Source organism: Danio aesculapii, chromosome 16 (genome assembly GCF_903798145.1).
Source record: "Danio aesculapii chromosome 16, fDanAes4.1, whole genome shotgun sequence".
In the NCBI taxonomy this organism is placed as follows: domain Eukaryota; kingdom Metazoa; phylum Chordata; class Actinopteri; order Cypriniformes; family Danionidae; genus Danio; species Danio aesculapii.
The window spans coordinates 43,869,792-43,897,718 of NC_079450.1; the positions used below are offsets into that span (position 1 = coordinate 43,869,792).

General features: G+C 34.2%; 2 protein-coding genes across 4 annotated transcripts in view; both read right to left on the reverse strand.

Annotated features, from left to right (window-relative positions):
• pip5k1ab (phosphatidylinositol-4-phosphate 5-kinase, type I, alpha, b) overlaps positions 1 to 14,771 on the reverse strand; it is a 33,897-nt gene extending 19,126 nt beyond the window's left edge. The window contains exons 1-3 of one of the 2 annotated variants that reach the window (XM_056475982.1): positions 14,690 to 14,732; positions 10,418 to 10,459; positions 597 to 631 (exon numbers count right to left, since the gene is read on the reverse strand). In XM_056475982.1, the coding sequence (XP_056331957.1) occupies positions 597 to 611 (15 nt within the window). In that variant the 5' untranslated portion in view covers positions 612 to 631; positions 10,418 to 10,459; positions 14,690 to 14,732. Of the gene's footprint in view, positions 1 to 596; positions 632 to 10,417; positions 10,460 to 14,689 lie in introns of both variants that reach the window. The other variant, XM_056475980.1, reaches the window with a different exon arrangement.
• Positions 14,772 to 15,606: 835 nt separating this feature from the next.
• Positions 15,607 to 27,607, reverse strand: ecm1b (extracellular matrix protein 1b). Of its 2 annotated transcripts, none has more exons than XM_056475458.1 (10): positions 27,556 to 27,607; positions 26,361 to 26,402; positions 26,099 to 26,155; positions 25,709 to 25,774; positions 25,305 to 25,573; positions 23,620 to 23,828; positions 20,263 to 20,521; positions 17,224 to 17,441; positions 16,573 to 16,660; positions 15,607 to 16,421 (listed from the first exon to the last, which is right to left on the reverse strand). In XM_056475458.1, exons 1-10 carry the CDS (start codon positions 27,569 to 27,571, stop codon positions 16,248 to 16,250), a joined length of 1,398 nt encoding a protein of 465 aa, XP_056331433.1. In that variant the 5' UTR covers positions 27,572 to 27,607; the 3' UTR covers positions 15,607 to 16,247. The 2 variants fall into 2 exon arrangements, with proteins under 2 accessions (XP_056331433.1, XP_056331434.1); XM_056475459.1 differs by having other exon boundaries at positions 26,361 to 26,396; positions 27,556 to 27,592.
• Between the last annotated feature and the right edge of the window lie 320 nt (positions 27,608 to 27,927).

Consider the following 27,927-nt stretch of genomic DNA (forward strand, 5'->3'; position numbering starts at 1 on the left):
AAATGAAAAACTGAAATGAAAAAACAAGGTAAGGTGAAAACACAGCTGGAACACACTGTTCAGTCAGCTCATTGGAATGGAACTACCTGTTTAATAATGATAAAAGATTAACCATCATAACCAAACTATGCACTGGGAAACTTGTTACGTGGTGTAATTTGCGAACCTATCCCTTACTGTTTACGCATTGTTTTTCCTCAGTGAGATCATACTAACACAAATATATTAAAGGGATAGTTCACCCAAAATATGAAGATTTACTTACCCTTAAGAGGTTACATACCTCTTAAAATAAGATAAATAAGGTATTTTGAAAAATGTTAGAAAGCGATAACCATTGGAAGTTAATGGTTACAGGTTTCCATCATCAAAATGACTTAAAATGAAACTCAATCAAGTGAAGGCTGAGCAAATGACAGATTTTTATTTTTTTCATTTTTATTCATTTAAATGTTGGTAATTCTGAAAGGAATGCATATTCTCATTAACTGGAACATCTTTTTGAGTGCAATATTTGAGTGCCAAAAAGACAAAACTGCCCAGTCATCTTCTTTAGAACTTACAGAGCAATTAAAAATAACTTCCATGAGTCTTACCTCTGTAATAGTCATCTTTCGAACTCCGCTGGACCCTTTAAAGATGGAAGCAGAAAGAAAACGCATGAAAAAAACATGTTAGAAAATTAACTTCATAACACTTCTTGCTGTTTTTTTTCTACAACTCAAAACCATCCTGATTTACTTATCATTAAATGACTGATAAGTAGACTTAAACATTACTATTTAAAAGATTAGAATCTGTTCTTTGTTTTTGTTTTTGTATGGCAATGATATTCTCAAGTACTGACAATGTAATGTTAAAATTATTTTTTGGATAAATAACCTCAGATCTTAAAACAAAAAAAAAAAAAAAACATAAAAAAATACATTAATTTTTCAAATCATAAGCTAAACAAACAAACAAACAAACTATTAGCAAAATCCATCATGTATTTTGCTAAAACTGTATTAACTGATAAACTTTATTAACTGATGTTCAAAAACTTGATAGGGTCTCAAATTTAAAATCTGTTCATCCTCTCTAATGCACCAGAAAATAAACTAAAATAATCTTATAGCTGGAGTCACATGGGGTAAAATCTGTCAAGAGCCTGACTTATCTTACCATTTGCAATATACAGACAATAGAAGAGTTAAAATTCTTCCCATGATAAAAAATCTTTCTACCTGCATTAATAATGACAAAACCTAAATGTGGTAACCAGGGGCGTAACAGCCATTTTAAATGTGGGGGGGACAGCTGTATGGTCACCCAAAAGTGATTAATGATTTATTAGCAATAAAGTTTATTTAATAATCTTTTAAACAAAATTCTAAAATAATTACAAAATATTAATAATAACAATAAATAAACAGAACCACACACATTTAAATTAAGCATTACTCTGTGGGAAAATATTTTTAAATACTTCAATTCAATTGCAAAATTGCAAGTTGATACTACACATATAACGTGAGATGGACATCGCCATGTGTACTTGCGGCCGATGCGTCATTCATGAAAGCAGAACACGCAGGATTCAACACGTACATTCACCAATTACTCCCCAAATACATGCAAGTAAGTGGTTGGTGAACTTAGAGAGGAGTAGATTAAATTTTATAGTTACTTTCAGTATGTGTATCTGATATGATTAAAACACATCCGCAAATTATATTTTAATGGATTGTTAGACTTCCTTGTGTGTTTTACAAATGCTAAAGTTCTTGTTTTACTAGTACTTGTGTGTATTTACATGTCTAAATCATAAATTAAGCAATAGGCCATAAAAAGGCTGCATAATTGTGATATGACACGTCTTTCTCAGCAGAGTTAAGTTGGTCTTGTTTTCGAAAAAAAAAAAAAAAAAACGAAAATAGAAGCACTTTTCCGACGGTCCCTTACTGAGAGTTTAGGTCAGCGCGAGCTCTCTTTGGCTAAACGCATTTTGCGACTGCTCAAGCAGTGCTCGTAATATCGAGCGAAAAAAGACAGCTGTGAAACATAACCAGCTTTGTCTTTTCTGTAGGGAATACAGTTTAGATCTTTTTAGGGTTAGAGGTTTTTTAGTTAATGATGTCCGTCACTGAATGTGTCAGGAATACCGAAAACAAAACCAACTTAACCCCGCTGTCTTTCTCTGTCTCGGCACCAGACAAGACACCAGCACCAGGGACTTTACGGTTCTCACTTCGAAACGGAACAAAAGTAGGATTCTGTAAAGTTAGTGATTTACCCATCTGTAGCTTTTGCTCCCTTCCGCGTCATACCTGTCTTTGACTGCAAAGTGAATGAATGAAGCTTGTGGCAGACGCTCAAGAGATTCGCGCTGTGATTGGCTGAGTGATCGTTCACTCAAATCAAGTAACAAATCAGAGAATACTTGTGGCCGCTAGGTCAAATAAAACATGTGGGCCAGTCGGGGGACAGAGTAACCTGTTTCCAAAAAGTGAGGGGGACGTGTCCCCCCCCCATCCCCCCCGGTTGCTACGCCCCTGGTGGTAACCAGATATGGTTTTATATATCAGAACGAGAAAGCAATTGCCAATTCAGCAATTTTATTGTATTATACAGTCACAGTGATAAGGGTGATATACTGATATGTAGATTAGATTTTCGATAATAAATAAGCTTTTATTACAAATTCATTTTATTTTCTTACAAAAGTGGCCAAGATGGTTTAAAGTACACAAAGAAAACCATGTATTGCAACAATTGTGCAGTTTTTATTTGTCTTCATGTTTGATATGTTTGTACTCTGCTACTGCCATTTTGTGAAGCTTTGAAACCTTTATAAATATTTTGTTTCAAATCATTGGTTCAGACAGTATGTGCATTAATTTAATTATAAGATTCAAACAAGAAAAGTGGGGCTTCATTAGTTGTAAAAATTCAACACTGGTTCGCTAATATCGCCCCCACTGCCTAATCACTGAAATTTCAGTGTTTAGTTTTTTAGTAACTCCACATCATGGGCCTCAAGTACAAAGACTTGCATTGAATTCATACTGAAACATTGCGTACAGATAAAGCTGTAAATGTGCGTACGCAGTAAAAAATTCAGACGTATGAAACACTGCGCAAGCGGAATCCCACGCATTCTCTTTGTATATTTAAATTAACGTGAAACTGAGCGCACGTGCACGAGCGCAAAACCCCTCCCTGCCTCCTCTCCCAGATAAATATGGTAATGACTCTACTTTATGAAGTAAAAACTAGGAAATAATATGTAATGAAGAGAAACTTCACAGAATGTGAATTGGAAGTGCTCCTATCGAAGGTAGACCGGAGAAAAACTGTGTTATTTGCATGTTTGTCCTCCGAAATTAATAACAAAAGAAAAAAAAGGATGTGAGAGAGTTTAGCTGACGCGGTTAATGCAGTGGGGTCTGAACATCGCACTGTGAGTGAATTTAAAAAAGAAATGGTCCGATGTGGTGCAGGTTAAGAGGAGAACAGCGGCGCACCGTCAAAGTGTGGACCGAACAGGCAGGGGAACAGGGGATACTGAACTAACACCCTTTGATGAGAGAGTTGCCTTAATTGTGGGCGAGACACAATTTTGGAGCTGATTTGAATATTTTATCTCAAATGGTGTCAGAGTTTAATTGACTTTTACGATTTTTTACATTATAATAAATATAAAAAAAAATAAAGTCTTGTGCAATAAGTAGGATGTTATTTTGTTATTTTGAACATTTCTGTACTGGTTTTATTGTATAATTTCATATGGTTGAATTGTTTCTTTTATTTGTATGGTTTATTTTTTTTTAATAGAGAAATTAAGCCTCGTCCAACATAAAGGGCACATATTTAAGCCTATCTGACCTATTTTACGGCTCAAACTATAACAGGAGCAAAGAATTGAATTGGTTTAAAATCAAATGTTAATGAATGTCAAATGTCAAACTAACTTTACCGCAATTCAACAGCATGGTATGGAAACCTTATATACCTGCTAGACATGCGGATGATCCCATCCCATACAGCTGGCTTTGCACGGCTCAAAGATACTTTGTAGTGTGCAATTTAACCTAATTGCCTCTAGGAGTCGACATATATATACCATATATGTATATATACACATACATACATATTTACATATACACAGTGTTTCCTCTAGGATTTTTTCCAGCTGTGGCGGCAGGCCTTTTTTACACACATCTACTAACTACCTGTGGCGTTATTTCAATGACAAATGTCGTGAGCGCAGTATTAGAAGTTGAGATCGCATTTAGGTAATAGCCTACAGCATGCGGATCTCTGCTTGCGCGCCAATTTTTTCTGCTCGAGCACAAAACTTCTTGCCTCCCCCTCAAATATAAGCTGCTTTAAGAGCGCGCAGATCTTCTTGTGCGCTCTCAAATAAACGCTGCTGAAGTGCGATTTAGTGCGTTTGTGTAACGAGTATGTCTCCAGCCTTTAATAGATTTTCAATAAATATGTATGAATGCCTCCGGTATTAATGCGTCCTGAAATAAAATAAAACGGCTATACGCCGTGTGTGCTGGCCTCACGCATAACGCACCTGTCACAGTCAGCCAGTCAGTCAGTCAGTCAGCACGTAACCTTAAAGGGTTAAACAAACGACGCACAGCACTACTGCGGTTACAGAAAAGTTCGCGCTGTTATACTTACCTTTTATTACGCTTTGGTGCGATTATCACCTGCTATTAAAATAATAAAAAAATTTGAATGAGAAGCTGTAATGTAGCCGTGGCGGGATGAATCCTGGCGTGGCGCCCCGCCATGGAAGAATGAATTTAGCGGAAACCATGAGTAAGTGTGAAGTAGTTAAACTATCAAACTGGCACAGGAATATCAGTATATTAATATAGGCTTTTTAATAAACTCTTATATCTGCTGGTACTGCTATTAATACGCAGAACTCGATTATGCTGGTGCAGCCGTTAATACACGGTTCAGGTAATCAATAAGCCAGCTCTCGCCTACATGATGTTTAATTATGGGTGGGTCGCAGGTGGATAAGTTTGATCATTGGTTATGCAGACCATTTTGCCTAAAATATCAAAAAGTTCAAACGCTTTGATTAAACTAAAGCGAAACTGACTGATCAATGGATGTTTGTCATAAAGAGTGATAGTATAGGCTGCTGTTTTAATTTTGATCATACAGTTAACAAAGATTCAATATTTGAAACTGAATATTTCACTTTTATTTTATTTATATTACAGTATTTAATTGTATTTAACCGGTTTGTGTTTTGGCCGCGGCATAAGCGGACCCTGAGGCACATCGCTTCACCTCAAAGTTTATTAGTTATTCTTGTTTATTTTATAAATAACTGACCGACAAAAACTAAGATACAAACTGTACAAAACAAAATTTGTTCAAAGAATATTTTTCTTCCGACGAAAATATATGAATTGTATATTTTTGTGCGTCCCCATCCGCTACACAACTGTGCAGGTTTTGTTTCGCTCCACGGGAAAAAGGATTTAATTAATGCTCCACTGTAATTGCTCCTACACAAACCCCTGTGATATATTAGCTACATATTTTTATAAATGTCTTTACACAAAATTATTATAGCCTATAGCCTACTTTAAATAAGTCAAAATATATGCGATTGTTGACTCATCACCGGTCGCAGCATGCGCGTGTGTTTATAGCTTCTGTAAAAAAAGACCTACATTTAACCAGCTTTTTAGCAAAGCCTATATTAAAATACTGATATTCCTGTGCCAGTTTGACACTGTAAATTAAACTGAGGAGAGTTTAACTTCTTCACCCTCGGTGACGGAGTGTTGTGAAGGAGAAAAGTGCAGCGCTGAGGTAAAATCATATTCTCAAGTCATAATCTTTAAAATAATGACTTGTATTAAAAATGTTGATAAAAGGATTGGGATATAGAAATTACAGCGGTGCGTTAAAAATGCAAATTTTCTGTGGAGCGATTGATTTGAGTTAGTAGGCCTGCTTTATTAAAATAAGCTTAAAATAAAAACAGCCCATGCTGGTTATTAAAAAGGATTCAGTGTTTGCGTTTTGTAATCTAAATTTGTAATTTAAGTGGAAAATACTTAGGGCAGGCCTTTTATTCCTTTTTAGTTTATTCAGTTTTTCTATACAATCCTGAAAGATTCACAAGCAAAAATAAATAATAAACTAAAATGGGCGGTGATGACGGTAATAGCCACATCACCGCGGTTGACATCTCATTATGGCGGTAAGGCGGTGATGCGGTTACCGTTACACCCCTAGTTAAGACCAATAAATTCAATTGATTGAAAGTGTTACAAAGCTTAATTTTCTCCAAACACTTGCTACTTTGATAGCTGGATGTCTTAGTGCATGTGGAGTTTATGTGTAAGAGCGCCCTCTAGCTTCCAGTATGAATGGAAGAATACATGTATACTAGTTTTGTTTATCAAAGCAAATAAAAAATAAGAAAGATAATGCTCAACTATAAGTATACAGACCTGGCTCTGTTTCTAATATCGTCATTTATAATATCGAAAGTTAAATAATCATATCGTATTTTAGAGTTATGATTGCGACAAGCGTTTAATATGTTTTTCTTTCATAGCGAACACAGAGTTGTGCATGAAAATAAATGTTTAACTACTCTAGCTTATGTAACGTGGAATATAATGCAAGAGGAAATCTGACATTGACAAATGTCTGATTTTACCAGTAGGAAAAAAAAGGTCTAATGTTGTCAATGACAGATTGCAAGCATATGTCTCAAACACAATAATTCAACTTAAGAATAATGAATAGTTGTATCACTTTACTGTGCATTAACTACCAGGAGACATTTAAAGTCTGTTCAAGTCCACCATTCAAAGTCTATTCAAAATTTTGCATTTTAAACAACAGTAGACCTACGCTATTGTTTTTGTTGTTTTACCATATGTTTGAGAAATAACAATAATAATAGCCTACTCATATTAACCTTTATTTTACATCTACAGAATTGTGAGAAAATCGTGATCTTTATTTTAAGCAAAAAAATCGTGATTCTAATTTCAGCCAGAATCGTGCAGCTCTAAATCACACACAAAAAAAAAAACAACAACGAACAAAACCAATTAAAACAACAGGAGATTCAAATGCATGTTTTAATATTAGGAATGCATGGTATGAAAATAGATTTGTTTAGTTTTTTTTGCACTGATGTAGAATACTGTAGTCAAAATGTTCAATATAGTGAGGAACAAATTCCAAAACATTAAGACATACAAATGAAGTATAAAGAAAAAACCCTAAAACCATAAAATTCTGGAGACACAACAGACTCAAAAAGGGGTAACCTAGGTGCCCTTTAGTTAATGCACCGTGAGTTAACATGAACTAACAATGAACAACTATATTTTCATTAACTAACATGAACAAATACTGTAGTAAATGTATTGTTTATAGTTTGTTCATGTTAGTAAATGCATTAATTAACATTAACTAATGAACCTTATTGTAAAGTGTGACCAATTTTTCAGTAATTGCTTAAAAGGACCAGATCCAACAAGGACTTTTTTTGTATTTTTATACTAATATTAACACAAAATTATAAATACTTTAGCAGATCTATTGCATATTACTTGTTAGTGCACTGGAAAAACAACCATAAATTAGACGTTTTCCATTCATGTTTTTATTTTTCCCCATTTATTTATGGATTTCAATTGCATTATGGGACCTTGATCTTTCTTGCAACAACTTTGAACCTAAAAATTTAGAAAAAGTGAATTTGATTAACATTGTGATTATTTTTATTAACAAGGTGATATACTGACACAACCTATAACAACCAAGAATTAACCTGCTTCATGCTGAGTTAAACTTCAAAAGTGAGACTGTTGCTACATCCAAACTTACGTACTATCTCTGGTGTAGTATTTAAAGAATAGAATTAGTGTCACAAAACATGAAAAGAGTTCAAAGGTTAGCAGGTGGTCTACTATTTCCATTTGAAATTCAAAGTGTAGAATCTTCTGTATTCTAACCACTAATATTGCATGTTGGCCGTAAATTTAATCAGAACTACAAACGCACATAAAAAGAGCTAAACTACAAAAAGTACAAATGTGTACTGTATGACTTCCTATTACTTAATTATATGGTCTCATCGAGCAACTAATTATTGACTTATTATTGTTCGACTTAGAGATTAATTTTATTTTAAAAATTACTATTTTTATACTAATTACTTAATGGTGCTGAACTGCTTATAAATGAAAAAATAAGCTGAAGTAAAGCGAGTGAGCTATGTTATTGCCCATTAAAAAAATAAGAAGAACTATTACTACTAATCTGTCAGGTTTATGAACATTAATTACATTGTCTGCTAAGTATACCTACATGTGTCAACCTGTAACATGAAATTATTTAATAAAATGTAATACAAAAAGTTTCTATGCAACAAAATTCATAAAAATTCGCTCTCTCGTCAGTTTATTAAATCAATAATGACATTCTAAACTACCTAATCTAGGTTTTGAATCTCTGATTTGAAGCGTGCAGTATAAAAAAAAATCTCAATTTAAGATTTTTCTATATTCCGCACTGGTGGATATTACCTCACATCTGTATCACTTTCAACAGGTTGCAACATTTTTGAACACGCAAAGAAACAAAAATTAAACTATATTTTAGAGCTAAGAACAAATTACGGCAGCCCTAGTACATACTACATAGTGCTACAAGTACATAGTATATACGACGTCATGAGTTCTCTCTCTGACGCTAATGACGCATATTTGCTGTCCTGATGAGTAAATGCCTGAAGAATGGATGGAAGGTAATTCATCCATTCTCAGATCACCTCTCAGACAACTGCTGAAAATCCTTGTAGTAACCAATAGCAACAGCTATTTTAAGTTGTAGTTAGTGAGGCCAGATAAAGATTTTATATGCCAAACATATAAATATGAAGTCAGTATGAGAAAAAAAATGTGAACAATGGAATTTGAGAAAAAGCAGCCTGACTGCTTATGCTGACATCTCACAATGATGCACACACACATGCATGGCAAAACACTAACATCTACAATATGTATAGCGGCACAACATCCAGGAACTGTGCTATATATTTACATGTTCCAGCAGACGCTTTAATCATCAGTCTGAGATACCAATGCCTATTCCTGTCGGCTTTAATTTCATAAACAGATGACTCACAGTTACTATTTTTTTTTCACTTTCATTACAGTCCATCTGTCCCCAAGTAATCAAGCTTAAATCGCCACTGCAAACAAGACCATGCAAGAGAGAAGACATTTTGGTTAGGTGGCATTCAGAAAGTGTAAATGTCCTGGTATACTTCAAACAAACCAACTGAAAGGACATAATTTCTAACAAAATCTGGCTGAAAGAATATTCTTTTTGAGTTAATCTGAGCAGTTCGAAACAGCTCACCAAAGCAAACTTTTGGGGATGTTAGTATTGGCTCCTAAACACCTTTGAGGTGCCATTCTGTCTGTGATAAAAAGAACACAATGTAAAGATGTGGAGGTGCTTCTTGAACTAGCTGGCCATAGAAACAAGGTGACTTGCACAACATTCCAATCACTTTTATTGTATCTTCCTGTTTATTTTATAAATAACTTATCAAAATGAAGATACTAATTATATAAAATAAAATTCGTTCCAAAATCAAGAATCTAACAAAAAAAAATTCATGAAGTGGTCAAAAATGGTCTGACCAAATTTTTTGTTTTGGTGTGAAGAATGGATGGCCTAAAATCAAAATCTCGATTAAGTGAACATTTTACCTCAACTCCCTCTCATAATGTGTTGTATCATTTGTACTGTAAACATACTCAACTATTAATTTTTTTTTCTAATGAAAGAGCATGTTTTTATATTTTATGATATTAAATTAATTGAAGGAAATAAATTTATTTATTTAAAATAAATATTTCAAACTGAAATCAATGCAGAAAGTTATGAAATTAAAAAAATTAATTGGTATCTTGTTGAAAAAAGGTCCCATTTTAGTTTTAATGTAAAATACAAGTTTTATTTTTAAAAATTGAAAATAACTTTTTTGCAAATACAATAACTGAACAATTTACCTGGTGTATGAGAAACTTGCATACTTGCAGATAAGAACAAAGCACTAAGCACGATGTCAGGGAAACTCCCATGCACTCTTTCTTTAAAAGGGAACTATTAACAGAATTATAAATAATAATAATAATAACCGTCATGGGGAAATTATGTCTGTTATAGTTTATGAATTTCCATTTCGGTTTCTTTCTTATTAATAGTTTATCCTTAGTTGGGAATGTTCAAAAAACAGTATACAGTCACTCAGCCTTTTCGAACCTCTTTTTGCCCTGAAGAATGAATAGAACTTTGTTTGAAGTATACCAGAGTCTTTGACCACACAGCAACAACAGAACCATGCATGTACCTCTCCCAGAGGACAACAGCCTCCAAAACGGAGTCCTCAGATCTGTAGAGGTAAAATAGTCATTTTAATGGGGCCCAAACTGAGCCCTTAAACCAGCGCGTACTAAAATGATCTCTCAAAGTGTGTTTGTTTGGACTGGTGGGTATTTGTTTGTTCGGATGTGGTGGTAGCCTTTGTTTGTCTGTTTGGGTGAAAGCTGGGTAGAGCTACATCAATAAAAGATAATTGAATTAGAAGATAAGGAGTTCAAATCTTCCTCCTAAATAATATATATGTTAACTACATTTTTAAGATCACAAATACGATAACAGAGAAACATTATGCTTGTGCAGCAAGTTAGAGCATTTGTCATGTACAGTACTAAACAAAGGTTTTAGGCCCCCAACACATTTGTTTTAGAGATGGTATTATGATGTTACATGATCACATCTCACTCTCTTTATTATCATTTTTCTTTTGTCTAGTTGTTTAAGACACGAAAGAAAAAGTTGTTGAGAGAAAGAAGAATGAGTGCTTGCACTCTTCAGTGAAATATGATAGAAGCTCTGTCCTTGCTTGGAGCTGCATTTCTGCTAGTGGCATTGGCAGTATTATCAGAATTGATCATGAATAGACAGGTTTAAATTCATTTTGTAATTCCATCTAGACAGCACCACATTGGTAACTGATTTATCTTTCAGCATTATAATCATCCCAAACATACTCCTAATGCAGTGAAAAAAATCTTGACAGAAAAACAGCTGATAAAACAATGACAGTGATGAAATGGCCCCCAAAGAGTCCAGACCTAAATATTATCGAGGCGGTATGGGATCACCTGGACAGAAAAAGAATGATATGACTGACTAAATCTAAAAATAAAAAGCTGAAAGAGCCTTAATATTACACAGCACATTATTTCAGAAAACTTCAGTCCAAGGAAGATCACAGTAAGATACAGACTTTAGATTAAAGTCATTTTGTTCTGAATAACGTTAAATAATGTTTTACCCTTTTTTGTTGTAATTTTGTATAAATGTTGCCTGTAAATACACACACGGCCTAAACAGAATAGTAATTAAATAATATTGTTACATATACAGTTCAGTCTACAGATTCATTCTTTAGTTACCATATAATAATTTGGGTCATACTTTATTCAAATGTAAAGCTCACACTATTAACAAACAATTAACTACAATTTTAGCTTAATAAACTAATTAGCTGCTTGTTAAGAGTTAGAGAGGTAGTAGTTTGGTTAAGGTATTGTGATGTAAAATAAGAGTATACTTTATATGTGCTAATAAAAATGTAATATCTTAACAATATGCAGGTTATAAGTCAGTAGTAAATGGTGTGAACCATTACTGAAACTAAAGTTACAAGTATTTGTTTCATTAAAAAGGCAGTTTATCACAGATAAAAAGTTGTTTAGATACAAAAATGTATGTGTTCAGTAACCAAAACTAAGTCACTGTACATCTTTTAAATCATGCTAATTAGGTTGTCTTACCGGAAAGACACCGTACAGACACACCTTTAAAGAGAAAAAGTCATTTAATTAAATGTAATGTATTATTTAAACACCACAAATGTTTCCACAAATTCTAGTGCTGCAACATCTTTAAACCACAAGTAGGTCAAAAATCAACCACTAAGTAAGAACACAAGGCTCATCTCTAGCCTTTTCATTCTATACTATGGCTGAGCTTAAGCGATTCTCTCTCTCCCTCTCTCTCAAGAGTTATAGGGGACAAAACATAAAAACAAAGTCATGAATTGTGGCAAGATGTGCCACATATAAGATGATGATAGAGTTACAGTAGATGATAAGCAGACTGACCCATTTTATCTAGGTGAGCAAGCTGGTTTCTGTCCCATTTTCACATTTATATTTAGACAAAGAACAGTCTTGGCCATCAAGACTGTGTGCATGTGTCTGGCAGAACTAAAAATACTTCCAATAGAGTGCTAACTGATGTAGGTTACAAACACAAAAGCCCATGATATACTAAGTTAACACCTAAATATTGACCACTAGGGCTGTGCAATTAGGGGAAAATATCAAATTGCAATTTTTTTTTTTAACAGATATTGCGATTTCGATTTGATTTGCGATTTAATGTAATAATCAAGCTTCAGCTCAATATTCTGTACTGTAGCTTCTTTCTGCTAAAATGCAGTGAGTGTTAGTTAAAAAAAGGAGCTGAAAAGACATTAACTAACTCCAACTTTTATTCAAATCTATAAATATTCAGAAATTAAACACAAATTTTTCTCTAGAGCAAACAGTAGTGATTTATGGGGTTAGTTATCTCCTGGTGCCTTCGTGTTTTTTCATATGGTGTAACAGCTGCAAACAACTCTGAAAATGTACTTTGGTGTTGCTAGCTACTAGATTGAGTGTCACTTACAATACTTTTAGTTTACTTTTTAGCAAGACACTCCTCTTATAACTGCCTGTGGTGTTTTTTAGGTGCTGGTTGTTGTACTTCCTCATGCTGTGGCAACAATTATGCGACAGCTTTTACAAATTACCTGTTTTTATTCAGTGTCTGTGACTTTGAAATCAGAACATTCTCATATTACCAACATTCTGTTTTGCTTTGATATGAATTCATCTATTAATGTTTCTGAAGCGGCAGACGCCATCATCCCACTTGTCCGCGCTTTCCATGTTTGTGTGTTTAATTGTGGGCTTTACGCATAGTTCGGTTGCGCAATTCTGATTGGGTAGAACAAGAAGGTGCTCACTCAATTGGATAGTAAGACAGTCACACACAGACGGCAGTCACACATTTGCACTGGGTGGGGGAAATTTTATAATACATATACATTTCATATCTCTGCCTTTTTAGCAAATTTTAGCTAATTAGCGATTAGCTAATTGCAACGTTTCAAATCGCAATTGCGATTAGATTTCGATTAATCACACAGCCATAATGACCCCTCGATTGACTTCTGCACCTTTAGACTAAGCCAATCTCCACTTTATTTCCCAAAGGACGTTATTGACCACAGAGTAAAAATGAAGACAGACAGTCAAAGACATTAAGCTTTTAGATGATAAGCACTGTTAATGCTGTTTACCACCCAATAACCAATTAGCTAATGCACAAACTGAAACCATTTGAATTATCAATGTGATGAACGCAGCAAGTAATAGTTGGAATAGATTAGCTTTCCTGTTCACTGTAATAAAAATTAAGAATACAAGTTTACCATTGCTTAATAGGCAACAGTTGACAAAAGTACCACATCTTCAACAAAAGTCTACCAAATGTTTAGCAAACTTTCATGAACAACAAGGAGAAAGACAAACAAAACATTTTACACACAACTAAGCAAACTCTACCTCCTGGTCAAAATTGTGTTAAAATGCGGCTTGAGCTCCATAAACCTGCTTTAGAACCTTTTCTGACGCTGCTTAAGAAGGTTTTTATTATGAGTTGAAGTAGATATTTTATTTACATTGTAATACACTTGAATCAGTGTGAGTGTGCCTGTGACATAAACCGGAGACTATTTAGCATAGCAACATTAAATTATATTTACACATGTATCCATGTATGTGTGTGTATATATATATATATATATATATATATATATATATATATATATATATATATATATATATATATATATATATATGTATGAAGTACCGTACTATTTGAAAACAGGAAACATCTGGTAATCTTTTATTAAAAGCCAAATGATACTTTCAGTGTTGGTGTTTTCAATGTGAAAAATGTAAATTTAACGTTACTGAAAATTACGTTAACGTTAAGTTTATGGTCGTTTAATGACCACAAAACAACTCAATTCATCAGAAAGCACAAAAACAAAACAACGAAATCCAATACAAAAATAGTACGATCATGTAACCTTAACCGAGCTGTATTTAATAATTTAGGCTATTTAAATATCACATCTTCTATATGTTTGTTATTACTTGATTTGTTAGCTTATAGCACGCTAGCCACGGATCCACATCTCCGATCTGGATTTTATGAGGAAAAACTTCAGGTTTCATATCAGCTAAATCGAATAAATCGCAAATACATAACACTAATAAGTTACGGATATATTGTAGTTACAAATAACTGCTACATTCCGAGAAATATATGTTGTTGCTGTTGAACAAAAGGCATGACTGCAGTCAGTAAACAGTGAGTCAATGTAGTGCTTGTAAAAAAAAATTGTAAATCCATAGCACCAGACCAATACGAAAACAGCCACGATTCAATATTAGCGATTCAATAAAAAAACCCATAATGATTTAATTTCATTTACCTGGAGGGGCAGATAAGCCCGTGTCGGTTGGACAAGCGGACGCCATTTTGATTCGGGTATACTGGACCCGATCCCGGACCGGAACCTGACAGACAGATTAGTGTCCGGTTCCGCCCGGCCAGGCAGCGGCCACACTGACTGAATTGAGACTATAATGGCTAGTTTATTAAACACGTTTTACTCTCTATAGAGAAATTGCAATGCTAAGATAATAGCATTTTGTACACTATATTAAATGTTTTATTTAAACTGCAATTTGTCTAAAAATACTTGTACTAAAATTTTCCATTCTAAAATGTTCTATTAGTTCCGGAAACAAAACAAAAAAATAAAATAAAAAATCTCAATAGATAACATCTTCCAATTTAGACTGGGCTTGACTAATTATATACTGGTAAAAAGAACTTCACATTTAAATTTGAAATTTGTTTATTGTCATCAAAATTGGAATATGGGCTTTATGCTAAAATTAACGTGCAAATGCTGTGGCACCATGACATTTGATCTCCTCATTAAAATCATATCGCTTGCACACACACACATACAAAAACAAACTGGATTATGTGACGTACTTTCCTAAAAGCACACTTTTAAAGAGACTGTAAGTGTCAACAGGTTGCTATCTGCTCTAAATCTTTAGATAGTATAAAGATGTCTTTCTTTCTATAGTACAATATAATAAAAATACAGAGACAACTGACTGTTTATGGCTTAGATGAAAAACAATTTAAATCGACAGCTGACTCATGAAAAGGAAATGAAATATGACTCATACAGTTTATATATATATATATATATATATATATATATATATATATATATATATATATATATATATATATATATATATATATATATCCACTATTGAAGGGTTTTATTTGTCCTTCAATGATGTTAAATGAGACCATGCAATCATAGAAGATTTTAAAAATACTTTATTTATAATATACACAACCTAAAATATGTCTGCATAGATGTTTTTTATGATAAATGATGAAAAACATCTCTCAGTAATTAATAAAGCACTCTGAAAGAAATATAGGTGTAGTATGCATATAAAAACAAAACATCAACAATAGGAACGTGGTACAGGTTTGATTCAATTTAAATGTACATTGAAATGTATGGAGTTGGCACACTGGTTCAGTGGTTAACACTGTCGTCTCACAGCAAGAAAGTCACTGGTTCGACTCCCAGTTTGGCCAGTTGACATTTCTGTGTGAAATTCGCATGTTCTCCCAATGTTCACGTGGGTTTGCTCCAGGTGCTTCGGTTTCCCCCACAGTCCAGATATGCGCTATAGGTGAATTTAATAAACTAAATTGGCTGTAGTGTATGAGTGTGTATGGGTGTTTACTAATGCTGAGTTGCAGCTAGAAGTGCATCCGCTGCGTAAAACATATTCTGGAATAGTTGGCGGTTCATTCCGCTGTGGTGATGTCTGAAATAGAGACTGAAGGAAGCTGAAGGAAAACGAATGAATTGAAATGTATGCTCTCTGCATAAACTGACCTACATTCATATTAGCAGGGATCTAGGCTCTGCCTCAGACATACAACTAAATGTTTAGTGGGCATTTCTTTCTGCCACTTTCTTTGACCTTGTTTGCCTTGCCAATATGGCGCAGAAGCAGCTTTGTAGCACATTTGACATGGTTTTTGATTTCAGAGGAACAACAGTGATGTTTCATCAGCTCCTTTGTTTTACACACTTCATTCAGGTGGCTGCCAAACTGCAAGAGATTATAGGCAATTTTGAAATAAAGGCAGGGATGAAATGAATAAAATAAAGCATTTTTGCTCTTTACATTTTAGTCATGCATTAAAAAATATTTTTATTATGTACCAGGCAGGCACAAAATCAGATGTAAAGTTTGCCCTTACCTCTGCCTCTATACATGCAGGTCTCTCCTGTGCCGCTAGAAGGCAGCACCGTTCAGCCATGTTTTCTAGAGAAAATGGGAAACCCTTCCTGTGGGTAAATAAATGACATTTGGGTTACATAATCTTGAAATATTTTGTAAATCTCATAGTCAAGTAACCAGTTTGCTACATGTTGGGAAATCCCCCCAAAATGAGCTCTCTTAGAATCAAATGAAAAACTTTCTAAATGCACACTTTTAGTTGCATATCTTTGCAGTTGTATTTTCTTTGGTCCTTGAACCAATGTTTTTCTGTGCAGAAGGTTATTTTCCAACTATCCTAGTTTTGACTGCCATTCATGGTCACTGATGTTGAAAACAAAAAGATATATCCAAACAAAAATGGCAAAAACACCAGGATTGTTTCAAGAAAACAAGTGCAAGTGCTACGCAAACCCATAAAATATTATTCATCAAAGTCCTCGGCCTTTGGAAGCTTTACTCATCGGATCTATAGAGGTCAGGTAAATATTGTTTATGCAGCCAGTGAAAGCCATTTTTTCTATATTTTTGCTCAAACAAAAGCAGCCTTTTTTAAAACAATATTACAGATAGCAAACTGGAGAAGGTTATTTTTCAGACATAAAATCTATAGGGAGAAAGACAGTCTTACATGCTCTGGATAGTTGTATGTACATCACAGAATGTATGGAGTGTTGGAGGGGCAGCAGAGGAGCTTAGTTGTCCATCAGTGGAACTGTATCCTGGATCAGGGGCAGCAGATGCGAAACAGGCGTACTGCTCTTCTCCTTTCTTCTTTTCACAGCACTCAAACTGCTGTCTTTTGCTTTTCTTCTCATCTTTACAAAACTTATCAACCATCTTCTTCCACTGAAATACAAATATAGAGAAAAGTTACCATATAAAAGCAACAAAAATCCATAGTTTATTTACTTAGTTGATAGGGCACCTATATTTTCTACTCAGAAACAAATAAGAGTTATTATATTGCATACAAAGATTCAGATTTGTTTTTTGTTTGCCACAGTGCATCCGGAAAGTATTCATAGCAGTTTCCCCACATTTTTTTGTTACAGCCTTATTCCAAAATGGATTAAATTTATTTATTTCCTGCAAATTCTACACACAATACCCCATAATGACAATGTGAAAAAAGATTTTTTGAAATTGTTGCAAATTTATAAAAAACAAAAAACCTGAAGAATCATAAAATCATATCTAAATAAGTATTCACAGCCTTCGCTCAATACTTTGTTGATGCACCTTTGGCAGCAATAACAGCCTCAAGTCTTTTTGAATATAATGCCACAAGCTTGGAAAACCCGTCTTTGGGAATTTTTGCCCATTCCTCTTTGCAGTACCTCATTAGGTATTAGGTCTGGTCTCTGGCTGGGCCACTCAAGGACATTCACCGACTTGTTGTGGAGCCACTCCATTGATATTTTGGGTCATTGTCCTGCTGGAAGATGAAGCATCGCCTCAGTCTGAGGTCAAGAGCACTCTGAAGCAGGTTTTCATTTAGGATATCTCTGTACATTGCTGCATTCACCTTTCCCTATATCCTGACTGGTCTTCCAGTTCCTGCTGCTGAAAAACATCCCCAGAGCATGATGCTGCCACCACCGTGCTTCACTGTAGGGATGGTATTAGTCTGGTGATGAGTGGTGCCTGGTTTTCTCCAAACGTGGAGGAAACCTGGCATTTACTCCAAAGAGTTAAATTTTAGTCTCATCAGACCAGAGAATTTTGTTTCTATTTTTGATTTTGAGAGTCCTTCAGATGTCTTTTGGCAAATTCCAATACTAAGGAGTGGCTTCCATCTGACCACTCTACCATACAGGCCTGATTGGTGGATTGCCGCACAGATGGCTGTTCTTCTGCAAGGTTCTCCTCTCTTCAAGGAAGAACGCTGGAGCTCAGACAGAGTGACCATCGGGTTATTGATCACCTCCCGGACTAAGGCCCTTCTCTCCCGACCACTCAGCTTAGATGGCCGGCCAACTCTAGGAAGAGTCCTGATGGTTCCAAACATCTTCCACTTACGGATGATGGAGGCCACTGTGCTCATTGAAGCTTTTAGAGCAGCAGAAATTTTTCTGTAACCTTCCCCAGCCTTGTGCCTCGAGACAATCCTGTCTCTGATGTCTATAGACAATTCCTTTGTCTTCATGCTTGGTTTGTACTTTGACATGCACTGTCAACTCTAGGACCTTAAATAGACAGGTGTATGCCTTTTTAAATCATGTCCAATCAACTGAATTTACCACATGTGAACTCCAATTAATCTGCTAAAGCATCTCAAGAATGATCAGTGGAAACAGAATGTACCTGTGCAAAATTTAGAACTTCATGGCAAAAGCTGTGAGTACATGTGATTTTACAAGTTTTATATTTTTTAATAAATTTCCAACAATTTCAAAAAATCTTTTTTCACATTGTCATTATGGGGTATTGTGTGTAGAATTTGGAGGAAATAAATGAATTTAATTGATTTTGGAATAAGGCTGTAACATAAAAAATGTGAATCGCTATGAATACTTTCTGGATGCACTGTTTATTTGTATAGCATGTTAATTTTCTATTATACAAACTTGCTTACTTCAATAAACTCATAACCTATATAATCATAAGCATTATGCATATATAGTATATTCACAGTTACTTTGAGTATTCTGTTTACACACTGCCAGTCCAAAAAAAAATTTTTTTTTTAAAAAAGTCACCACTAGGATTTAATTTTAAGCAAACAGGTAAGAGCCAGCCATTGAATAATTACTGCATGGATAATTCTGTTTCAGCTTTTAAAAATAATTAAACCCTAACTAATGCAGAGATAAACTTCTCATTTCTTAAACCACCAAGTCAAAAGTCATGAAAAATATGTTAATCTGTTTTACAAGGATTGATTTATTGGCACGGATCAGGCAAATTAAACATCTAAGGAGATTTCTGAAACAACTAAAAATCATTTTGAAATTAAATCATGAAAAAAATTAACAGTAGAAATCACAGCTATGTGTAATAGGGAAATTAAGAGTGTAACAATGTGAGGGGAACTCAAGGGATTAGGACTAAACAGTTGTGTAGCCTTAAGAAAACCACTTATCAGGGAGGCTAATCGGGGAAAAAAAGACTTTGGTTTGCTAGGGAACATAAAAATTGGACTCTGGAGAAATGGAAGAAGGTCATGTGGTCTGATGAGTCCAGATTTACCCTGTTCCAGTTAGATGGATGCATCAGGGTAAGAAGAGAGGCGATGAAGTGATGCACCCATCATGTCTAGTGCCTACCATGCAAGTCTTTTGGGGCAATGCAATGATATGGGGATCCTGCAGTTGGTCAGCTCCTAGGTTCAACAATGTTACGTGCCCAAATAATGAGGTCAGCTGACTACCTGAATGACCAGGTTGTTTGATCAATAGATTTGGTTTTCCCTGATGGTACAGGTACTGTATATTCCAAAATAACAATGCCAAGATTCATTGGGCTCAAATTGTGAATGGTGTTTCAGGGTGCATGAAGGATTAGCCACCACAAAGTCCAGACCTTTGCCCAAGTGAGAATCTTTGGGATGTGCTGAAAAACACTTTGCACAACACTCTCTCTTACATCATCAATACAAGATTTTGGCAAAATATGTATGCAACACTGCATGGGAATAAATGTTGGGTCATTGGTATTATATTCTCACCTTCTGTTCAGCACAGCTTTGTACACCTTTTTTCTCCTTGCAGCACCGGTTATATTCTCTCTCCAGGATATTGATGGCCTTGGACTGGCGGATCAGCCAGCCGTAGCCAGTGTGAGGAAGACAACTAGTGATGTATCGTGGTCGGATCTTGCGATGAGCACAAATATTTGCAATGTTGGAGGACTCAGGATGCCCAGGTGGAAAAGTGAGGTCTGGAGCTGCAGTCTGCTTCTTTAGTGCTTTTGGAGAAGCCAATGAGCTGAATGATTAAAGACAGTGTAAGCATAATTTTGAGCATATGTAAAAAAAAAAAAATAAAAAAAAAAATAAAAATAAATAAATAAATAAATAAATAAATAAATATATATATATATATATATATATATATATATATATATATATATATATATATATATATATATATATATATATATATATATATATATATATAAATATCATGAAAATAAGCAAATTTAAATATATATATATATATATATATATATATATATATATATATATATATATATATATATATATATATATATATATATATATTTAAATTAGCTTATTTTCATGATGGGAGATAAAGTATTTGTTGAATCACTACCTACACCTCAACGCTGAGCCTGAGAATGATTTAATCTTTTGAATAATTGAGGAGACAACAAATGTTTTTTTTCTGTTCAACTGCCTTTATTTGTGTGACTAAAAAGTAATGCATAAATAAAAACAAAAAAAAAAGACTGCCTTTCCCAATTAATTTGCCTGCTTTCCTTAGTAAAAATATAGTTTTATTAAATAGTATATTAGGACCTTAAAGGAAATAGTCTTTTTACAAGCTTTCTAGAGTTAAATAGTTCATTTTTACCATTTTTTGATCCATTCAGTCAATCTCCAAGTCTGGTGGGATTGTTTTTCAGCTTAGCATAAAGAGTTTCCAATAATTTTCCTATTTAAAGCTTGACTCTTCTATAGTTACATGTTGTACAAAGAAAAATGAAAAATTTCTAGGTCAATAAGGCTAGGAACGCTACTCCTATTCTGGCATAAATGAACTTTGGTGCCATACCATGGCTGAAGCAGGCACAATGATATTATACAGTGCTGTTACCTAGCTGTGGACTATTTCAGGTGTTGGATAATATCATTGCACCTTAATAATGACATCACTGCAGAATGCCCCTTTAAGTAAAAACACACAGCAACATATGAAGGATCAAAAATAAGGTTTATAAAAATCTCATTACTGAAATTTGGAAATAACATTAATTTTGTTGAACTGGAACTTCTTGTGGTTTTTTTCACCACATTGGAAACATCTCATATTCAAGATTTGATGAATAAATTGAAGTATAAGGTGATGTAAATAAAATCGTTGCTCTATTTAGGTGCAAGTGACAAACTGCAAGCTTTTGATGTTTGTATTGTTTTTATATTAGCTAAAAATGAATTCTGTCACTGTTTTGGAACACACTAGCTAATAGATATCCTTAAAACTAACAGATTGAAACTAACGTCTAAAATTATTCATTTTAATTTCACGGGACCTTGAAGGTTGTCTTCTTTCCTCTGTACACTTTGTGTTAATTATGTGAAAAATAAACAATACTTCAACACAGGTATATTTTGTGTTAAATGGGATTTATTAAGTCTTTTTAATATTTCTATGACAGTCTATCATGTGGCGTAACCAGCGTTGTCAATTAAGATTTAATGAAAGACTACTCAGGAGCCAGAGTTGCAATATTGAGTATTTACTTACAAATCAATGAAATTTACTCTATTATAAGTTTCATTGCACAGGCTGATAAAACCCAAAGATGAGAAGAACGGGCAAGAAAAGAAAACATTTATTTTATAAACTTCACCAAGATTATGCACCTACTTATTCTGCATGTTACTGTAGGTGTTTGAACAAAATCATATTTGGACTTTTAAAACCTTTGAAAATTCAATATAGAAATGATATAAAGAGAAACTGTTTTGCCACACCATATATTGTACTGACCACTGTGTTATAAAACAAATGTGTAAAAAAACAAACAAAAAAACACACAACATCAAGGTTATTTGTAAATTGTACTAACATCCCCCCACCCAAAAAAAATCTCTTTAAAAACAATGCCATAAAATATTAGTTTTGAAAACAGTTTCAGTTTCTTTATAATCTTTAGAACTACATGAAGAGGCAGCCATCATTACAGTTTTTCCTCAGTCACTTTGATACATTTTTCAGATCAGAATTGAAATTTGCAAAACAGTAAGTACATTTCTCAAAACAACACATTCACATAACAAAACATCATGGATCACCTGCAAAACCCAGTCTCTTGTTCAAAATCCTTAATTCATCTCTCAAAACAAAATTTGGGTCAATGAATATGTCGGTGCCATCAGAATGATTAGTCCTTGTGTTATTGTGTGTGGATAAGACAGTCAAATTACTTAGTCATGTTGTCAATATAATAGTGTACTCTGGAGGGATGTTCTGATGTAAACTATGACTATTTTTCTTTTTTGGTGTTTGTACTGTAATTTGTCATTTTTATACCGAAAGAAAAAAGACAGCACTGCATAGCAAAAAGACTAAACAAAAGTAAAAATGTGAACACAGGACAATCTCTTTTGAGATGCACCTTCATTAGAAAAAGTCAAGATTCACCTGGGAGAAATTTACCAATTGCAGACGGATTTAGAAAAAAGTCTAATGGAAATGTATTTAAAAAAATGCATTATGACAAAATATTATGACAACTTGTTCAGTCATTTTGCATTTAAAGACTTATGCTATAAACAAATGATTAAATGTTGTAGGGGCTGAGACTATTCAACAGAGACCAAAATTATACATCTGATCAACATGACAAAGGCAATTGATAATGTAGGAAACAGCAGAGAATTGCACATAATCATTTGCATGGATGTACAAATGCATTTGCAACTTGTTCAAAGGAATGAGAAACTGCTTTTTTGATGTGCACAAGTGACACAATGATGTGAAGATTGAACAGGTAGTTAAGAAATTCAATTCTGATCTGAGAAATGTACCAAAGGGACTAACAAAAACTGTATAATAAAAAAAAAAGGGTCAGATCATAGGTCTTAAGTTTATACAAAAAAAAAAGTTTAGAAAAGTGTAAAAATCTTTTTGTAATACTGACATCATAAGTAGTTTAGAATTAAAAAATATAGAGAAAAAAATCATAGCTGTGCAGTTTGTCTAATTCATCTCAATTCACTCAGGTGCTATACAAACTTTTGATTTCGACAATTACCAAAGATATATTTGTAACCCTCATTTCAATTTTAAAGAGCACCTTAAACCAAAATACTGTTTATACTCCCAGAGGAACCTACCCTTTGCAAGCGCTGGAGTTATATTTGAAGCCTTGAGACTTCTGTGAAGCATTGCCATTTAAAATCTCGGAGGAAACTTGATAAGAAGAATCTGAAGCCTCCTTATCAAAACAGCTCCATCGTGCCCTTCCATTTTTCTTGCAGCAAAAGTAGTGGCTGGTCTTTATGGTGAATTCCCGAGAACAGTAGGCAGACAGACTCTTCTTCCACTAAATGTTAGAAAACATAACAGTGATATTTATAGAGTAAGACAAATGAAATAGAAATGAAAAAACAGCAGTCAGAAGACCATCTTTCATGCGCAAACATTCAAGGCAGTTTACTTTGACATTGGTCCATTTGAGGATATCAATGTATTGGATACTACCTCACCAAAGACTAAATGGTGAAAAGGAAAAAAAGATTTCATTTAAAGATAGGAAAAGTCTATCATGTCATGTTAGGCTCTGCCCATATATATATTGTTTTAGTATACAACAAAATATAGCAACACCAATGCAGATGAAGTAAATTACAAAATAAAAGAAAATGTCTTTGCAATACAATTTTATAAGAAACCTAAAACATCTGCAGTTTCTCCTTTAACATTCTGAGGAATTTGAAAACATGATTAAAAAAAAAAAAAACATGATTTATACCAGATGCAAACAAACACTGTCATATTCTGTGTTGCTAAAGCATAGCTGTGTGTCTTGTTTGCCTGTTAAGAGCCGGATAGCAATGGTCCCAAACATTTAGGATATTTTTGCACGTTGGATATATTTTTGTATGCCAAAACCCAAAAACGAATTAGCAGTTTTGCACATTCCGTGGTCTTGACTTCAAGTATTTTGCCCCACACTTTAAAAACTAAATGCATGCTCAGTGGGCATGTGTATATCTTGCTGGCATCAATAGTTATATCATTAATGGTCACATGTGAGGAGCTTGATGAATTTAGGGAACAATACACAAAAGTCCAGAAGCCACAACCCAGTTTTCAAAAGTGTTTCAGCCAATCTATTTTGAAGTGGAACGCCAGCATTTCCACACCAAAATAGTATCTTCTGTGTTTTCAAATTGCTCAATTTTTTGTGTTTAAAATGCCAATGTAGCGTGGACAACATGCATAATCATACCAAAACTTTTACAATTTCAAATGAAATGCACTAGTGTAAATCGCATCAAAGTGGAAGTGATAGAGGTAATTACACTTTTAAAAATGACTCTAGCCCTATCAGTGCACAATATACTTCATTGTAAATAAAGGTTGTGAGATGCAAGTGTTGTGAAAAGCTTAATGGTGAAAAAACTGAAGTCATGCAACTGTTCATTCACGTGGCAGTTCATTTTTAGCCTACTTTTTTGACATTCATGACATAGAACTCAATAACCAATATTGTTTGACTTTTACTGGAGAGACAAACCCCATGCATGAGAATATGTACAAAAATATATATACAGTTGTCAACATTCTAAGTGAACCAAAAAAATTTTTTTCAAAATTGTCCTAGGACAAGAATGGGTGTTGTTCAGTAGTTTTATGACAAATCTGATGAAATGTGATGATCCACTTCAAATGTTGACTACTGTATATATTTGGGGTGAATCCTCCTTTAAAATAAATGTTAAAGAAACTTTACAGTCTATTTAAGGAAGACTCATGATGATCTCTCTCCCTAATAATTAGAAGGTATAAATCTCACCGCTTGTTCAGCACAACAGATTTGCTCTTCCTCTGTCCCATTAATGCCACAGCAGACACTGTACCAGGACTGAAGTTGATTGACAGCATCACCCCGTCGAGCCTCATTACCAAAGCCACTCGAAGGAAACATGTCCTTAGGGTACCGGACTGGAGCTTTACTAAACTGACAGATATCTTGCAGATTGCCAGTATTCGGAAAGGCTGGTGGAAAATCAACCTCTGGTCCTGTCCTGGGTCCAGCGGAGCGAGGGCCAAACACTGGGGGACCTGAAATGAAGAATTTTTGTAATAAATGCTAAAATGAGTGTCTCTCTAATTTCTTTCTCAGATATCGAGACACACTGGTAAACCGAATCTCAGCTCCTAAACCGAAAGATATTATAGCTTTGAATGCAACAGTACCTATTGGGACGTTCTCAGGGTGAAAGTTTGTGACTTCTCTCTGGGTCATGTCTGAAGAGCCTGCAACTAAAATATATACAAAGTACACACAACAGAACGTAAAAAACACAAACATGTTGTACACATGTTTATTCTCAGTGTTATGAATTATTGAGAATTTTTAACCAGACTTTGAAATCATATTTTATAACATTGTATAATGTGATATAACCAGTGTTGCCACTTAGGATTGGAAGAAAGACTAGTTAGGAGCCGGAGTTGCAATACTGAGAGCATATAATAAGAAATTGGTTACATTTGCTCAACTAAAAGTTCAATTGCGAATACACACACAAAATAAATTTATGGACTTTCCATTGACAATTTTAGAAGCATCATGCAAGCACTTACCCATCACTTTGGAAAAGTCAGGAAGGACTGGTCTCTGCATCATCAGAAAGTCTATCTCTGAAATAAGCAGAAGAAAATGATTTTCATTTATAAAATTGATATAATTCTGGCACTTAAACACATAAAAGCCACAAATGTGAATAAAATATTTAGTTTTTTTATATAACAACACAAGCTTTTAAATTCAATAAAAAAAATACATCCATGAGAAAAATTAGCCAAATATTCAATTAACGGGTCAGATGACTGACTATAGCCTTACCCTCAGGGCTAAGTGGCGACTGTCTCTGATAGCCATCTGCAACTGAAAGAAATTTTTTAATAAATTCAGGCTCTTGTTTCAACAAGACAAATTTTATTTAAATAAACCACCGTGTTCATAAAACAGACAGCAAAACCAAGCAACACTTTGTCACAAGGGCTCCATTTTGAGACTGCACCAAACTTATAAACTCTTTTTTAGTGATGTAAATATATTTTATGATTTCATGACTTTAATACAGAGTAATCCTAAGTTTCTTATATACTCAATACTCAATATGCATGATTAATATGCTTGAGTTAAATGTATTTAATTATTGTTGTTAATTGCCTTGTAGTGTATGGATGTTTCCCTGTGATGGGTTGCAGCTGGAAGGGCATCCGCTACATAAAACATATGCTGGATAAGTTGGCGGCTCATTCCGCTGTGGCGACCCCAGATTAATAAAGGGACTAAGCCGAAAAGAAAAAGAATGAATAAAAAATTCCCTTGTTTAATGCCAGAACTCTGCATTCCCCTATGTAAATCAATTAAAGTCTTAGTTTTGAGAGGATACCTAATCAGTATGATAAAGATAGAGTCATTTAAGACTAATTACAATGTTCTCTTATGACACATGACTTTACTATCAAAATGTATGAAGTACAGCAAGCTGATTCCATGAGACCACTCATTGCAAACAGATAGAGTTAAAGTTGGTTTTATATTCGCACATTCGAACTTTCACCTTAATAATATAATTTCATAAAAGAATTATTTGCAAACTGTAAATAGCGAAATCATATCAGCAGCCAATGACTATTAAGCACATGCTCAAAGTCAAATAAACAGTGTTAATGTTGTTTTCAAGTCACACTTGCAGGTTATTTCAGACTAAATATTCAAAGTGCCGTGGTAAACAATATAGGGAGCGTGTCACAAGTTGTCACTGAATGAATGTGTGAATATAAAACCAACTTTACCTCTATTGCAAACAGCATGAGGAAATCTTAGGAGGATTTCTCTATGACATGGTTTCTATGAACTGACAATGCAAAAAATTTACTAGCTTCAATGTGTGCATATATTGACATGCTTGATGTTTTAGCTTATTTTAATACAAAGCTATTTGTCATATGAATTGCAAGTTGCTTGACATCCACTACCATTACAGTAACTGACAATTACAAAAAGTGTTTACAGCATTCAAACAGACCTTCATCAACCAGCATATCAGTAATGTCCCTTTGGAGAAGTGAGTCTGGGAAAGTAGGACACAACGGTATTAAAAAACAAACAAACAAAAAACATTGCGCAAGATCAAACATCTGCATACGTTTTATATAACGCTCAATGTTATAACGACAAACACTAGCCTATAAAACATTACAAAAGCTGACAGTTATATATCGTGAACACCCCCAAACATTTAGGGTATACCTCCTTAAATCAAAATTACATAAGAGTGACCACATTTTTCTTAGATAATGCTATCTGTTCAAACGACATAAAAAAATGCGTGACGCAGGACTAAACTATTTACCTTCCGATGCATCGCACAGAAGAGCGAATAAAAGCGTTAAACAAA